The following is a 16,799-nucleotide window of genomic DNA, read 5'->3' on the forward strand; positions in this document are numbered from 1 at the left end:
ACAACCGGCAGCAGCCTCGGTGTAGAACCAGTGTAGAACACAACATGGTCAATAAACTCCAAGCTTTGCTGACCCTGTTGTCTTTGCACCCAGCTGCTGCATCGGCATGTGCATGCCCAGTGTACGTGAGGGGTCACGTGATGTGCGTTGTTTTTTTTGGCGTGTTAGTATGTACGGGGATTCATTCTGATATGGAGCCTAAACACTTGTGTGGACAGTGATTGTTTTAGTTTGAAAGTGGCGTTTTCAAATTAAAACATAGTCTTGTGGATGTAGCCTCAGCCTTCAGTGAATGTCAAGCCTGCGTTTGGACTCGAAAGGGTCATCACCCTCCCAAACAACTGATTTGTCCCTTTTTTTAATATCCCTGGCAGCATATGATTGGCCCCTGCACCACTTCTGCATGTCATTGTGTACCAATAACCCCTCGTAGGCACAGGAAGTCGGTCTATATTCCACTGTGGCGCCACCACTCGCGTATGATTTGACTCTTTGACACACCGAACACTTTCAGAAGGAAAAAAAGAGTGACGTTGTCGAAATTTGAAGGCGGCTGATGAGTGTTAACGTCGTAGCAATGACTTTTAATTTCACGTCACACCCCCAAAAAAACACATGCTATGTTTTTCATATATAAAGGGAACTGGACACAGGCACCCCCGTCCGCTATGTTTTATTTCTCAGCCGTGAGATTTATTTATTTATTTATTGAAACAGACGGAACCTGAATATGGCAAGTGCCTTTTAGAATGAAGCATTGCAGGTACAGGAAGTGTTATTTTTTTTTTAGGGGGTGGGAGATATATCTTTTTTCACTGCTTCTTCTTTTTCTGCCTTAAAACTTATTGTAATCCACAAAACCACCAGATCTTTGGTGCAGGAAACAAAGAAAAACGCTTTTTGTTGCCACTTGAATTCAGTGTGTGAGATTGCTTTCCTTATAGCTTCTGACAAATCCAGTGCTTACGCTCGTGTTTTTCCACATCATGGAAGGTTTGCTGCCGTCTTACACTTTACAATTCCAGTTCTGCAACTATTAACCAGTTCCCATAAAACAGGGAGACCATGTTTTCTCAAACTGGGACACAAACACGTACAAGTCACATCTAACCTCTTATAAAAATCCATTTTATTTCCGAGAGTAGGTGTACAGTGTGTTTGACTGAGTGGAATGAAAGGAGACAGTATCCTCACCTATCTATCTACTCTATTTATCTATTTCACGGGTCACAACAAGGCTTCGAGCTGCAATATGCAATGGCTGCATTTAAGGAGTTGCTGGGCACTTGATTTGTCACATGTTTATTTGTGTGCACACCATATTTATTCTTCGTTTAATAGGAGTATGGGAAGATTTCGTCATTATTATTTTGTCATTTTCATTTCGTTACAAAGTCATATTTTACGAGGAGTGAAATAACGTCTGTGATCTATGTTTGTATGAAGAGAAGAAACAGATTATTCTCTGCTTCATGCACAGTTTGCATCAAAGATTGGATTGCCTGTGTTGCAATGTTATCACTTGACAATCAGGTAAAATGGGGTACAAAAAATCAACCGCACACCCGTTGGGTCTTACACTGTCACTTAATGAAGTGCATTTCTCCGCCAAGGCCCGTTGAATCAAGCAGAACCAAATTGCACACACTAATATATATCAGTCCCATTAATAAGCCTTTTTCTCATCAAGATCCCATGAGTTATTCCCTGGGAAAATGGTGAAAATGTTGAAGACAGTGAAATAAAATCTCGGATCCACCCCCCCTGATGTGGATCTGCACCAAAGTTTGTTGGGTTCTACCCTGATCCATATCGCACCCTTCCCTTAAGGCCCATTGGAATCCGTTCGGTTGTTTTTGTGTAATCTTGTTCACAAACAAACAAACCAACAAACAAATGGACAGAGGTGACAACATGACCCCCCCCTGCGGAGGTAACAAATTGGCCCGTGCTTACTTTAAACGAGATGCGGTGACATCACTGCTTAGGCGGTCGTTTCTCGCAGACCCAACTGCAAACAGCTACTTTGTTAACACTCACTCGGCCAGTGGCTCGTGCACAGTGAACCACACACACACACACGCAACAGACTCACACGCACCTCCACAGAGGGACCAGGGGAACTGAGGAGAAAGCTTCGGGCTGTAGCCAGGCGTTGTGGTCCGGGTCTCGGGCCGGGGCAATATGTCAAAACAGGGTGCAGCTTTGAAATGCTTTGTGCTTTGAAAAAAAAAAAAAAAAAATCAATTTCTCACAAAGGGGTCTTTAGTGTGCCCGCACAGACACTACATACTTCACAGGGCATTTTAAAACCGTCCCGAAGACACTCTCCTCTCTAGTATCCGTACATGTTCTGGTCAAACGAAAAAGTGAAACATATAACGATTTTTTTTCTTCTTCTTTTTTTTTCTCTGAATGTGAACTTTCTTACTTTTTTGTAAGACATCCCCTCAGAGGATTCTGTCGTAATAAAAAAGGTGCTTTTGTGCCTGAAGCTGAAACGAGTCAGACACAGAAGCCGCGGGGTTGTCGAGCACTGAATGTAGAGATGAATCCGTTTCACGATGACGCACATCCATGTGTACGTGTGTGTGTGTGTGTGTGTGTGATTTTAAATTAACCAGCATTCAACTCAAACTGTCTGGATTTTACAACTTTGTTTTCTTTCGGACGTAAAGATCATGACTCGTGTGCGATTGGCTCAAAGAATGTTGACCGGTGCAGTCATGTGTTTGAAAAGTCCATGTGTGTATTTACGTTCAGTCACATTAACTTAGAACTAGACACGTGTCAGCTACAGCAGCTGTTCATCGATTTAGATCACAAGGGTCTCACGTGGATTCAGGATCCATTCATTTGTAAAATGACTCGTCATTCAGACACAATATTAGCGCTGGTGTGAAAGTTAGGATGCACCTTGTACTCGGTACTCGTGATCCCCAGCTCATTGGATTCCACCTCTTTTCTTTTCTTTCCAAGTCACATTGTAAATAACAACGATACAACAAGGCAATAAACACGTTATTGCACTCAAGACAGGGAGGCGAGCTACTGCGAAAGGGTCGGGCGATGCAGAAAATGTTTTAAATGTGGAACTCTACGATAACGAAAACCCTGCATAGCTCATCTGAATCAGGGGATGTTGTTCTTCGAGGATTCCTTCTCTCTCTTATTTCTTTTACGCCGTGCTGTTTTAATGAACCATTCACTTGACATCGTCAGGTTATTGAAATTCAAGAAAAAAAAATTGTATCCGTTTCACGCTGATCTCAAAGCTTCAGGCTAAAGCGTTTCAAATAAAGTCAAAACAAACGCAGAAGAAAAAGAAAAAAACACTGAAAGCTGTACCTGTAAACACAACATTTTAAAGGAACTGTGTATGTAAAAATAGTATATGTATGTGATGGAAAATAAAGAAAAACTTTGATCTTAGACAACAGAGTACTGTGTTTCTTCTACCTTTGCTTATAATCATCCATCCATCCACTCATCCATACATTTATCCATCCACTCATCTATCAATCCATCCATCCATTTATCCATCTACCCATCCATACACTCACCTATCCATCCATCCATCCTTCCCAGCTGAAATTGAAATCTAATATCTGGCAGGGAAGCTTCAAGGCAACATCAGATATTTATATACTTATTAAGGTGTTTCCAATGATTTATCTTATTGACTGTCACATTTCTCCAGGTCCGTTGACTTCTTATTGAATTGTCCAATTATAGAAGATGTTATGGGACCTCATAAATTGAGCATACGTTTTACACTATGAAAGATGTGTTAAAATAAAAGATTACTATCACACCTAATCCTATTTCATGTTTTCATTTTGTAATTTAATAAATAAATTGAGTAATTATTTTTCGGTTTTGGGTCATTGGCCACAGAACGTCAAAAACTGATCTTGGGATGTGAAGAGCAATTTAACTTTAAATAACAGTTAAATATTAATTGAGTGAAGTCGTAACTGTGTGTGTGTGTGGGCGAGCCACATTTTAATTTCTCCCTGCATTAAATACAAGAAAAATTAAAAGACAGACAGTGAGTAACATGAAAATGCATCTTTATTCATATTAAACCATTTTTTCAAAGTTCCTCTGTGTATCAAGTATCATGTCACGACATCCCTCCACCCTCCCAGTCGTCCTCTCGCTCTCACCGCGTCCACCATCGGCTCTTTTGTGTGGAATTCACAGAATGAGGTGACACTGTCGGCTTGGCTTAAGCCTATTATTTCCCAGTGTGGGCTGCACCACCCCCCCCCCCCTTTCTCTCCCTCATTCAGTTGTTCAGGCACTTTTTCTTCTTCCACTGCTCTATGTGCACATTCCAGATGTCCTGCACTGACCAGCAGCAGGCGTGTGCACACACACACACACACACAGACACACACATACAACTCACTGGAATCCAACCCTGGTCTGTGCTGAGATGGAACCTGTTCTGCATCACTCAAATCCACGTTTGGTTCGAAGCTGAATAGATGCACCCGCAGGGACTTCATGAGAGACTTTGGAGACACCGACCCTCGTGCACAGTCATGCGAGGATTTCAAGCTGTAAATGTTGCCAGACTTGATGCTGAAATCCCCCCCCCCGCCCCCTTTTCACAGTCATGATACAGAAGCGCAGCTGTGCGGTAGCTGCAGCTTGTTATTCTGAGCAGAGGTGAGGATGGGAGGTGTCAGGTGGGAGAAATGCTCAGAAGTCTACAGGGGAGTATTTCTAACAGACAGTAAGCTGTTATTCGTGTGAGCATCCACATCGACACCATCTCTAACTTGGGTAAGCACATTCTGTCACCTGCATTTATGAATCCACCACAGGCATTTTTTTATTTCAATCTGGGATTTACACCTACAACCCGTCGCTCAGGTCGTCACCGTGCAAATGTATTTTTTATTACAAGCGACATCATTCTTCCAATCAGCATCAGTCCATGTAGAATACGTGCCACATTCGTCTGAATACGCTTAAAACCACAGTACAGACTAACAATTAGTGTCTACACTTATAAAATATTTACAGTACAGGCTCGATTTTTTTTTTTTTGGTCATGGGGTAGAATAAAATACAACAGCACAGAAGCACAGGCACATGTACAGTATACTGTCCCCTTGAAGTGATACAACATTCAGTACCAACTGGAGCGACACTAAGCAAAACATGTAAGTGCAAGGAAAAAAAAATACAAAATATCACACATCGATAACTTTGCTTAAATATCAGATAAACATTCACGCAGTACTTTTAATTTCTCTTTACATACATATGCTGCTGTGGTTTGTCTGCATCGTTTCCCTCTATGTACACGAGCAGATACAGAATTACACGGAACAATAGGATGTTTCTCTATTTTTTTTTGGTTCGATTTTAAAAATGAATAAAGACAGGGAGGAGATTTGGCATCGTCGTCAGCTCTGTTTTATTTTCACGTTTAGCTGATCACAACCTTTTTAAATGTTTATTCTTCCCCTTCTATCTGGGAGATAATATAAAAGAATGGTAGCACTGTAAATCCTCAGGTTCACGGTCCCTTTATTCCACCACCAGGTCAGATGAGCAGGTACCGCGACAGGTTCTAAGAGGGTTGGGCGAGTGTTTAAATAATGTTGTATTTACAATGTCCCTCTGACATCACTCCAGGTGACGTCTACATTTCTACAGGTGACCTGCATCAGCCGCACACCAGCTATTTCTTAAATTAAAATGAAAGTTCCCACTTTTCCTTCTATAACAAGCAGCCAAATCCTGTTTGGAGCCTGGGTAATCACATTATTGAGTCTTACGCAGTCTTTTCAGCTCCAAGTCCTCCCTCACTGTATCCAGATGGCGTTGGTGCGATCTGGCCGGCGTGGGTCGGCGGCCGGGGCCGTGGCGTTGCCGGTCGCGGTGAGGTCGCTGAACGTGGAGAAGAACTGCTCCATCTCTTTCTGCAGCATCTGGTTCCGCCGCTCGGCATCTTCCTTGGCGCGCTCGGCGTTGCGCAGCTTGATCTCGGCCATGGTGTACTTCTTCCTCTCCTGGTCCAGCTCCTCGTGGAGGTTCACCATCTCCGTCTCCAGCTCCAGGTTGCGCTGCTCCAGGCTGCGGAGGAGGTGGAGGTACAGGATTAGGAAAACTGCAACTGAGAGTCGATTTTAATGACCAAACAAGGAGGAAGGCTGCAATTTCGTTTAACCTTCGATAAACTTAATTAATAACATGCTGCAGATTGAGTAGATATTTTGTAAAATTCACCGAAGGCTAAAACTGTTTACCGAACTACATCCAGATCTTTCACAGACATTTCTGTATCAACGTTTATATGAAAATGTATATTTTACAGAATAATGCAGTAAAGATGTAGTCGAAATTACATTTAAAGTAAACTAATTTAAGGTTTAGTTTATTTTCAATTCAAGTTCTATAAATATGGTTGTAGTTTTCTCTTTATTCATAGTTATTCATAATAAAGTTTATGGTTAAACTTAATTAAATTCAGCCTCATTCACAAGTGTTTTGTAACGACATCTTGGGAATCGTTGCAAAATATAAAAATAAAATATGCATTTATATTGGCCTGTTTACATCTTTATCAGAAATCTTTTACTGTCCAATATTGGTATTGCCAGTTTTAGGTTTAGTTTATTTTCAATTCAAGTTCTATAAATATGTTTTTATTCATAGTTATTCATAATAAAGTCTATGGTTACGTTGAAAAAATCTAGGCTCATTTAAAATAATGTTTAAAGAGTTTGATAACAACATCTTGGGAATCATTGCAAAATATAAAAATAAAATCTACATTTATATTGTACGGAAGCGTATTGCATTCACTTTAAAAAAAAAAAGCTCTGGGTATAAAAAAAAGAAAAGTTTGAAAAACAGGATTTTTCCTGTTTTTCTAACTTTTTTTCCCCCTGTTTTTCTGAGTTGAGTTTTCTCCGGAAAAGGCGTTCCCTTAATCCTGCCTGAAGCTCTTACGTGCATGGAGTATGGTTGCTGCTGCATCAGCCTGACCCGGCAACAGACTTATGTAACCGAGCGGTTTGTTCTATTATACTGTCAGGAGGCCTCAGCCGAAAGAGGACACGAGAAATGGTTATTGAGATGGGACATCACACTCGTTTATTTTCCTTCACACTTTTCTCTATCGATAGAACCCCTTTCCGTTAGAACCCCTTTCAAAACAAGAGTCCCAACCACCAACCTGCTTAAAACAGGAACTACACATCAATCTTCTATAATAAAGCCACTAACGGGAAAAAAATGAAAACTATCCTCTACCTCTCTGTAGCATATCCCCCGAAAGATGGTCGGGACTTTCAACTGATGTTTTCAGGTTTATTTGACGCTACGTCTATGGACGCTATACGTCACTTTCAAAATAAAAGCATGGAAAAAAAATTTGAGCAAAAAACAGGATCTTTATGATTTATGAGGATGTTTTACCCAGAGCTTTTTTTTTTTTTTCAAGTGAATGCGATAGGCTTCCGTAATATTGGCCTGTTTACATCTGTATCAGAAATCTTTTACTGTCCAATATTGATATTGCCCCAAACATCTAGGTCAGTTGTGCTCTAATGCAAAGGGAACAAGCAATAAAGTGTCTGGGATTGTGATTGTGGTGCCTTCATTTGTTCATCCACATATGGATAATACCTCTTTATCCTGGCCTCGTACTCTGTCTTCTGTTTGTGCATCTCCTGTTTGAGACTGGCCACTAAGCTGTGCAGAGCGCTGTGGCTGCCGGTTCCGTTAGCGGCAGGGAAACCGTCGCTGTTCTCACTGCTGCTGGTTCCCCGGCTGCTCCTCCCTGCTGCGTCTCCTCCTGGTTCCCTGTTGCTGCCCCGGCCCTCCCCCCCTTCTTCTCCTCCTCCACCAGACTGAGGAGGTTCCGTACCCTGAGCTGGTCCGTCCAGGTCCTCGTAGTGACCTCCATAGAAGTCCTGCTCGGGACAGGTGGTGGTGGAGGAACGACAGGAAGTGGAGTTGTCGGGAAGAGAGATTTCACAGGAGGACGTGGACCAGGTGGCGCTGTCCACGCTCTGCTTGTCCTCGCAGCTGCTGTTCAGACACGTGTTGGCGATCTGGTTCTGCAGCTGCAGGTTCTGGTGGTTTAACTGGACATTGTCGTACGTGGACAGACGGTTCTGATTGGCCGTTTGTTCCCCGTTGGAGCCGTCGCGGGTTTTGTTGTTGGACCGTAGCGTGACGCAGCCGTTCGGCGCCCAGAGGCTGTTGCGGCCGTGGAGGCTCCCTGTGACCACATCAGTGCCTGAAATGCCCATGCGCACAACTCCGTTCCCGACAGTGCTGCTCCCACCCGCCACGCCGCTGGTGCCCATTTTTGTGCCTGATCCCTTGAGGGCCCCACTGCGCCGGATCGGTAAACTCCCTCCTCCACTCAGAGTCTGGCTCTTTTCTTGATTGGGGTCCGAGGAGGGCGAGGAGCTGAAGGAGCCGTTTGTGACAATCCCGCTGCCTTTACTGTACGCCGGGTTCTTTTTAATAGTCAGTGGGGGGCTGCGGGTGATGTCGAAGCGCCCGGTGACACCGTTGCGAGGGCTTGACGGCCGCGGGGAGCCGCTCTTTTCTACGTGTTGGCGGTGAGAAGGGGACTCGGGGGCTTCCCAGACACACTGGCGGACCACCTGCGTGTTGTTGTTCTCGGCGTTCTGAGACACTGTGGTGACGGTGGAGGTAGTCGTGGTGGCTTGTCGCCGCGGCAGCTCGACGTTGTTGTTGACGAGCTCGAGGGCCGTGGGGCTGTCCTCGCTGTGAGGGAAGAGCACGTCCTGGCGGCCAATCAAAACGGCCATGAGCTGCTGGACCAGCACGGTACCTAAACATGGAAACCACACATAGTTTTTCTTTAACTCGTTTTACATAAGATCAGAAAACGTTTCATACACACGACAGTCTGGAATACTCACCTTCCATAATGGCTACTGGATCCTCGATCTTTGGCCTCAAGATATTTGGCCCGAAGACCGTGGCCAAGTTCTGAACGCTCATTTTGTTCACTCCTGAATACGACTGCACTTCATCTAGAAACCTGTCGAACCGGAAAACACCTTCAATGTGACACCGAACAATAACGATCATTTCAGCCACTGTAAGAAATAATCCATACCTGCAGATGTACTTGAGAAGGTTAAAGTTGACTTGAGGTAGACTTTCCACCAGGCGTCTCAACTCACTCATACCCTGCAGATGACAGACACTTTCTTGAGTTTACAGATCATTATTTCACATCAATTCATTGCACAAGTCGTGGACAATTTCCAGCTTATGAAATATAACAATCGCACCAAAAAGCCAAGGAGAAAGAAAAATGTCTTGAGGTTTATACAAGTGCAAGATCAATGAACAAAGGACAGAAAAACAGAAATAGAAGAATATTAACCAGTGTTTGTGGCAATAAAACATGCTGCCAGACATGGATAAGTGAACCATGTTTTTCTCAGAGTTTCATCACACAGAACACAGCCGGTCGATCAAAAGATCCATTATCTGTCGTTTAAAAACAATGAGTCAGAGGCAGGCGGTGCACTGTTCTCCAGGGGGCGCTATATCAAAATTAATCAAACTTGACCAAAAATCAAGCAAACAAGTGTTAAAGTGTTGCAACAGTGTGCTCCAAGAAATCAAAAGGCCTTCCTTTGAATTTGTGGTTAAGTCATCAAATTGTGAAGTATTCAGATTCAATATTCAAATTTTTTCTAAACTCAGGATTTTCCGCAACAGAATTTTCTCCTTCAATTTGTAAGTTACACTCTCTGTGACTCCAGCCTCCAACGAAGCTCAAGCTCAACAGCTCAAGACTTTTATTCAGGCCCGACAGTAAAAATGTTCACGAGCAAATCTGCTCTCTGTGTTCCCTTTAAATTTTAAAGAGCTCAGATGTTGTTAAAGGTCAGACAGCTCCAACCCACACATGAGACATTAAATAACACACAAACATACACACAAAGGCACAAACTCAGGTGCCGATGGGAGAAAGACGTTTCAGACACAAACATCACATGACTGAGCAGCAACGGACGAGCTTTAAAGCCTCAAGCCAAGACTCTGGAAAATGTATACAAGTTTTTTTTATAGTGCTGACATCCGTCGATATAAAAATCACACTTCAACTTCATGTGGAGGAATAAAGTGTGTAAAAGTGAATTTCTTGGTCGATATATGTATAAAATATATTTCTTCTTTCTTACCATTTCATCATCCTTTCCGAGGAGCTTGCAGGATGCCAGGAAGTCATCGTACTTCTGGAAGGGGACGACGGGCTCCGGCAGCTCCCGGAGATAGAGCTTCAGCAGGGAGGCCACAGTGTGCACATCTGTGTCACTGTGGATGGAGAGAGAAATAAAGGAGGGGGCAGGGAGCGGTCAAATTCATTATGGGAACATGGCGAGGAGGCGAACATGGATCACTGTGAAGCTTCCTGCAGGGAGAAAGCTGCAGGAAACGGACAGAATCAGAAGATGATGTAAATACCAGAACCAGGAAAGAGATAAAGTAAGAACACGAGGGAGACAGGTAATGCACTTCTCTGTCATTCCCAGTGATGGATGGAGGACTGCACTTTACACAGCAGCTCTCAGTGCTGCCTCCTGTAGGTGGCAGATTCAAATCCAAGTAAAGGAGGGTTTGATCTGGTCGGCGCATTTTATTTAAAGCCCTTACATCATGTTTTTACACAATCCCTTAAGAATACGTGTGCGTCTCACAACTCTTACAAAAACCATGAAGCTATATTTTTACCTTGGAATGTCATCAAATGAAATTCTTGCTGCTCTTAGAAGCTGTAAAAAGTAATTTACCTGTGTGGTTTTCAAAGCATAATCCAATCATCCTCTACTGTTTATATATTACCTTGTTCCCATCAGGTAATTATTGTGTGCAAACAAGTACACATTGTGTGCACAAGTTATTATCCTGGTAAAACTGGTAAATCTGTTGATTGTTTTGTGCAAAACTAGACACATGAGAATGATCATTTCAAAAAACATTTTTTGTTCCAGATGAAGTACAATGAGGAACAGGAGGGAACAAAACCATTCAATTAATTTCCCATGTTTTCGGCAAGCTCAGCCTCCTGAAACTAACAGAGCAAAATGCAACGGCATTATCATTATTATTATTACTACTTTGATAATTGTGCCGAACCTGGTCTCTCTCTCTCTCTCTTTTCCTACCCACCTCTCCTCTTTCCACCATTTCTCTCCTCTCACCCCATCAGGCTGATGCAGACGCCCGCCCACACTGAGTTTGTTGTTTTGTGTTTTGCTTGTTGTGGCAACTGTCTGTTGTCTCTATAATATTGTGCGTTCACTAATATGAGAGATAATGTACGTTGTGATTTGACGCTATATAAAAAAACTGAATTTAAATATTTGATAGAACCTTTTCCTGTTATATCATATCATGTAAGTCTATCACATCATATTAGGTGTGAAAACAATGCTGTGCTGTACGGAAGAGGAGAATGTGATAATAGCTGTAATAGACAGTTAACCTCAGCACAGCTATTGGAGGTAAAGTGATAATAAACCGTTGGATACGTCAACACTCCGAGTGTAACGAGTGCAAGCGTCGGTTCTGAGAAGAGGGCTGTTAGATAATGATACCCATTCATCCACTTCTGTTTCTTTGAAAACTTCTTTAAACCCACAGTCAACATCTGAATATCAGCTACACGTTAAAACCCACTGAGGAAATCCGACCGGCCAGAACGCTCACACGTCTCCTCACCAGTCGAACGAGGGCTTCTCTCCACAGTCGAAGGCGTCCTGCAGCTCTTTGACCAGGTTGGCCTGTCCAGGCAGCCGGAACAGACCCTCCTCCTGAAGGCCCCACTGCCGGATGAAATCCACACACTGCTCCACCAGCATCGGGGCCAGCTTGGTCCCGAAGCGCCGCTCATACCGCACCGTCTCCTCCAGCTTCTGACCGAAGATCCCTGAAACACAGGAGGGACGACATTGATACACAACAGAAGAACACAAACAAGCGACTTCCTGTATTTATTCATAAGGACCAAGATTTGTTGAACACAAGTTGTAAAGCAGCTTTTTATAATGTGAGAATAAGTTGTTGACAACAGGGTCAACTTCTCACAGACGATAAGAACATGGTCTGCATTGTTTAATCGGGGTTTTCACCACAGACATAAGTATAGAATGTGGTTCTCTCAGCTGCACAATCCTGAATCAAACAAAAAATGAAGGATATCTGTTAAAATATGAATACTTCTTAATATTCCGCACTCTTTAACTTTCGCTCTCCAGCTTAAAGCAGTTCAAAGCGAGCAGTTAAAACGATTGAAAAAATGATTCACGATAAGGTCTGACAGCCCAAGCCCAAATAATAAAAAAATAAAGTACACCCACAAAGCTTCACTCCGATGATCAAAATCTCTAACTTCCTGCTGAGCACCTCTCGCCTTTTGTCTGAGGCAGTGGCCGTAGGAAACGAGCAGAAGCGGGCTCATGTGGACGCTACACAAGGGGGGGATTAACGCAGCCTTCCTGAGAGATTTGGATCTGCATACTTTTCCGGTCTCTAGATACAGACAGAGGCTACTCACACACACACACACACACACACGCATGCACACACACACACACACGTGGTACGCCGAGGTACGGCACGGCAGCTGAATTCGACCGAGCTTACCCAGGATCCTCATGCGCTCGACACGGCGCGCAACAGCTTAACAACAACCGAACCCTCTGAAGTGAAAGTCGACATCCACAGCTAATCGACTGAGAATGCATCAACACGTCTTCTTCACTTTGTCAGCTGTCGTCTCACTCACCCTTCTTGAAACCAAAGCAGCCGGCAAGCTTCCGGAAGAAACGCCGGTTGATCAATTTGTGATAAGACAACACATCGGAGGTGCAGAGTTTAAAGCGCTTGCACAGCATTTTCCCAAGAAGCAGCCTCTGTGTTTGGGAGAGATGCATCGGCTCGACAGCACGGTCAGTTAGAGCATCTTCATTTCCATCTCAGAGAAAAAAAAAACACTTGAAAACAAGTCGCTCAGATGTTTAACAGCCGAGTCTTGTGTTGTCTTCTCTCTCTCCTCCGGGTCAGTCACTTTGGGGGATTGTTTGTCCCCCCCCGCCCTTCAGTTGATGTAGCAATCCAAATAAGACCAAATCGTCAACAGCCACACGAAGATATCTGAAGCTCTCAGATAGATCACAGCAGAATATAGAGAATGATGAATATCCCTCACATCGATGATGAAAATGGCAAGATCAGAGAACCAGTGAGAAACAGAAGGGAGTGAGAAAGAGGACATCCCTCCAGACGCTCCCAGTCATGAGTCCAGGAATGTTTTCCCAGGTCACATGTGTGAACCAGCTGATGAACTGTACATGTGTTTGTATGACGTGTTTTGCTGTTTCCTCACTGGACAAAAGGGGCTCGGACCACGACCGCAGGGGGATTTGGCAAAAAGAGAGGAACCTTCGCTCTGAAGGAGCTCAGCAGGAACTCAGCAGGAACACACAAACACACACTCACGTCTACACTCAAACACACACACACACACACACACACACACACACACACACACACACACACACACACATGTAACACACATGTATGCAGAGGGAGAGATGTTCAGACACAACCCTGGCTGTTTTTCTCCTTCTCCAGGTTCCTGATTCTCTTTCCTGGTGTGTGGTTCTGTCATGTGCTTGGATGAATCTCCCTCACACATGTGATATGATGCTTATGTTAATGGCGTCCTTACATTACAACGCTGAATATCTCATGTAGGAATAATGATTTCGGCACCAAAAATAAAAACATGCTTCTCAAATGCCCACAACACACTGCATCAGGTTTGTATGAACTGGACAACTCTTAATATTGACTTGTAAAAGCATCGGATCAGGATGTATTTGACAAAATATGATGTTATCAGATAGCAGATGTTATTTGGGGTGAATTTAACAATTCCAGCGATCTCTTTCTGTATATGACTCGCATACCTCAAGAATTACTGTTCACATCATTTGGTTTTTACTTTGTACGAGAATTGTTAAGGGCCCAAAAAGTGCAGTGTCCAACATGTACTTATAAAGTTTAATATTTGCAGGGAGATCATTTTATCATAACATATCCATTGGGGACCATAAGGAGTTGAGTGAATGACTCACTATCACTTTAACTTCTTGATACAGTCATAATTAGAAATGGGAATTTCTCAGTTAACTTCAACCTCACACATGTTTGACAAACCTTTACATACTACAGAACCTTCCTGTTTTATAAGACTCATCTATTCTGGTGCAGCAAGTCATAGCCGAAGTCATGTCTGGTTTGGACAGATCCTGTTCATATATAGAAGGCGAGGAACTGTCATATTTTACTGTCAAGTACTTCAAATTGTGGTGTTATACTTTTTTAAACCAAATGTAAACTATACATGAGGAGAAAAATTTACTGAAAATGTAAACTGTCAAATGGTTTGTGTCACAGACTGAAACAGACACAACACATGTCAGAAATATGGAGTGTCTGCAGGAGGAGGTTTCCTTAAAAAGAAATGAGTCCAAACCAACACAAGAATGTGTCTCTGGTTGTTTGAACTTATATAAATTACTTTCATGGACACTGCCATTGTGTCCAATGCAATACTCATCTCTCTCTGTGTATTGTGCTCGCACTGTACATACAGTTAATATTCAGTTAAACCTTGTATATATATCGCTTCTATACTATCAGCTGCCAGATGCACGACCCAATAACTGCACCAAAATCAAAGGGAACACCACAGAGTTTTGATTTCAAGTTTAAAATCACCTTCTTAACTTTCGACATTGTATTAATCCCTTGGCAACAACAAAGTTCAGAGATTCAGAGAAGATCAGCTCTTTGCTCTAAACAGGCCGGTCATTACCATGAAACAAATCCCCCAGGATCCAGATGGAGAGGCCACAGCTGCACATGTCTCACAGGTCTGACTTCCCGCTCTCACAGCTCGTACGAGTCGGCCGTTGATTAATCCAGCATCGTAGTAAATGTTCAGCGACACATGATAGCAGGACCGTTAGCCGGCTCCGAGTGGTTCTGTGGGTCAGACTCAGGGGGCTTTGTTTTGGGAGCTCCCTCCCTGTCTGTCTGTCACACTCTGAGCACAACCACACTTCGGGGCCACTGACCAGCCAATCAGGGCTCAGTTTGTCTCTGTTGCTACAGCGAAATGTGCAAGGCTGGAATATGAAGGGTGTGTGTGTGTGTGCATGCTCTTTGTGTCCATGTGTGTGAGGGGGACAGAGGAAGCGGTGGCTCGGCTCCAGCGTGGAGCCACCTTTCCCGTGGCATCTTTGACAAATGGCTCGTCCTTTTGAAGAGCAGTCAACTGCAATAGACGTCAAACTCCCGGCGCTGGAAACAAGAGGGGGCCGGCTTGGCCTCGTCCATTCACTGTATCACCGGGAGCCGCCTGAACTGCCCGCCCGCGCACAAACGCCGCGCTTGTTGAGCCCTGCTCACACACAATGTGAGCCAATATCTGCCAGCACAGTCAATAACAGGCCACAGCGGCGCAGCGGGACCCCCGGTAATCAGCACAGTGATGCCACCAGAGTCAGGGACAACTTCACGAGAGGAATTTCCACAACTGTGAATCCACGTCATGGATTTGAAAAACATTTCCTAATTAACATTCAGAAGGCAAAACAAAGATCCATCCAATTATCTATTTTGCCTTTACTTTTGAGTATGTTTTGCTCTGAACTCATTTGCCAGCTCACTGCAAATCATTTTCTTTTTGAAAGGGCCTTTATCTTTTCTAGAGCACCGCTATTGTAAACTTTCAAAGACATCCGCAATAACACATAACCTGCTGTACAAATCTCATAAACAAGCAAGTAGTGCATACTTCCACCAAGGCTAAATCACCATATTAAAAACAGTACAAAAAGTGGGTTATGCCCCAGTTATCCACAAAACTTTGAAAAAAGGATCTGTAGCCTTTGAGTTAACCTGCTGACACAGACCAACCCCCCTAAGCTGAGGTCATTAACTCAAGTTCAACACTGGCTGTGTGTGTAATGTAATACCGACCTCCACCAAAGGGCGCCCAGATGACCCTTCGGATTGTCTTCACCCAATCCTCCATGTCATTCTGGGTGCTGGCCATAAGAAGGTAGGTCTCATGGTTGGCTGTCATCCGCTCTCTGTCTGCCCCTGTGCACATGAAGGAGGGAGAAATAAGAGATGAATTAAACATCTGTACTTTGCCGAGATCTCTCAAGTCAGAAACTCTCAGGGGTCCTGAGGGAAAAGTTGAAGATTCTTCACTCATCTGATTTTTTTTATACTGTTCAAACAGGCTTTACAATAAGTGAACAACTTTCAAAACATTTTGTGCAGAAACTTTTTCCAGGGACGCTTGGAATAATTTGGGTCTGGTATGCTTTTCCACAAAGTTTTTCATTTATATGATATTTATGTACATGAGAAATATTGCTCCTTTCAAAAAAGTAACAACGGGATGTTTCTTAATTCTATGTAAAGTCTTCTATCGGTGTATAAGTGCAAGTTGCATATTTGGACAATGGCTGTCTTGCAAAATTATATGGTCACAAAACCATGCTTATGTGCACGTCTGAATCCCAGGTGTGAATGTAAAAAACACTTTCTAGTATCAAACTGAACGTTCATCATCCTGCAGTGTGGAAACCGAACATCAGGGTGAAGTATAAGACTGTATATGTATCTACGTGACATGATTATTGGATTTGAACCTTACACCCACACACACACACACCATAATAAATCAA

The 16,799-nt window shown here is 43.3% G+C and overlaps 1 protein-coding gene across 2 annotated transcripts in view; it reads right to left on the reverse strand.

The window, feature by feature from the left end:
• Positions 1 to 4,817: 4,817 nt before the first annotated feature.
• The window catches only part of arhgap24 (Rho GTPase activating protein 24), a 63,493-nt gene continuing 51,511 nt past the window's right edge, over positions 4,818 to 16,799 (reverse strand). For both annotated transcript variants that reach the window (XM_061072013.1, XM_061072021.1), the window contains 7 exons: positions 16,081 to 16,203; positions 11,749 to 11,956; positions 10,209 to 10,341; positions 9,128 to 9,201; positions 8,928 to 9,049; positions 7,654 to 8,836; positions 4,818 to 6,096 (listed from right to left, as the gene is read on the reverse strand). In XM_061072013.1, coding sequence (XP_060927996.1) covers positions 5,826 to 6,096; positions 7,654 to 8,836; positions 8,928 to 9,049; positions 9,128 to 9,201; positions 10,209 to 10,341; positions 11,749 to 11,956; positions 16,081 to 16,203 — 2,114 coding nt within the window. In that variant the 3' untranslated portion in view covers positions 4,818 to 5,825. The remainder of the gene's footprint in view (positions 6,097 to 7,653; positions 8,837 to 8,927; positions 9,050 to 9,127; positions 9,202 to 10,208; positions 10,342 to 11,748; positions 11,957 to 16,080; positions 16,204 to 16,799) is intronic.

The sequence above is a fragment of the Limanda limanda genome, chromosome 1, assembly GCF_963576545.1.
Source record: "Limanda limanda chromosome 1, fLimLim1.1, whole genome shotgun sequence".
Lineage (NCBI taxonomy): Eukaryota > Metazoa > Chordata > Actinopteri > Pleuronectiformes > Pleuronectidae > Limanda > Limanda limanda.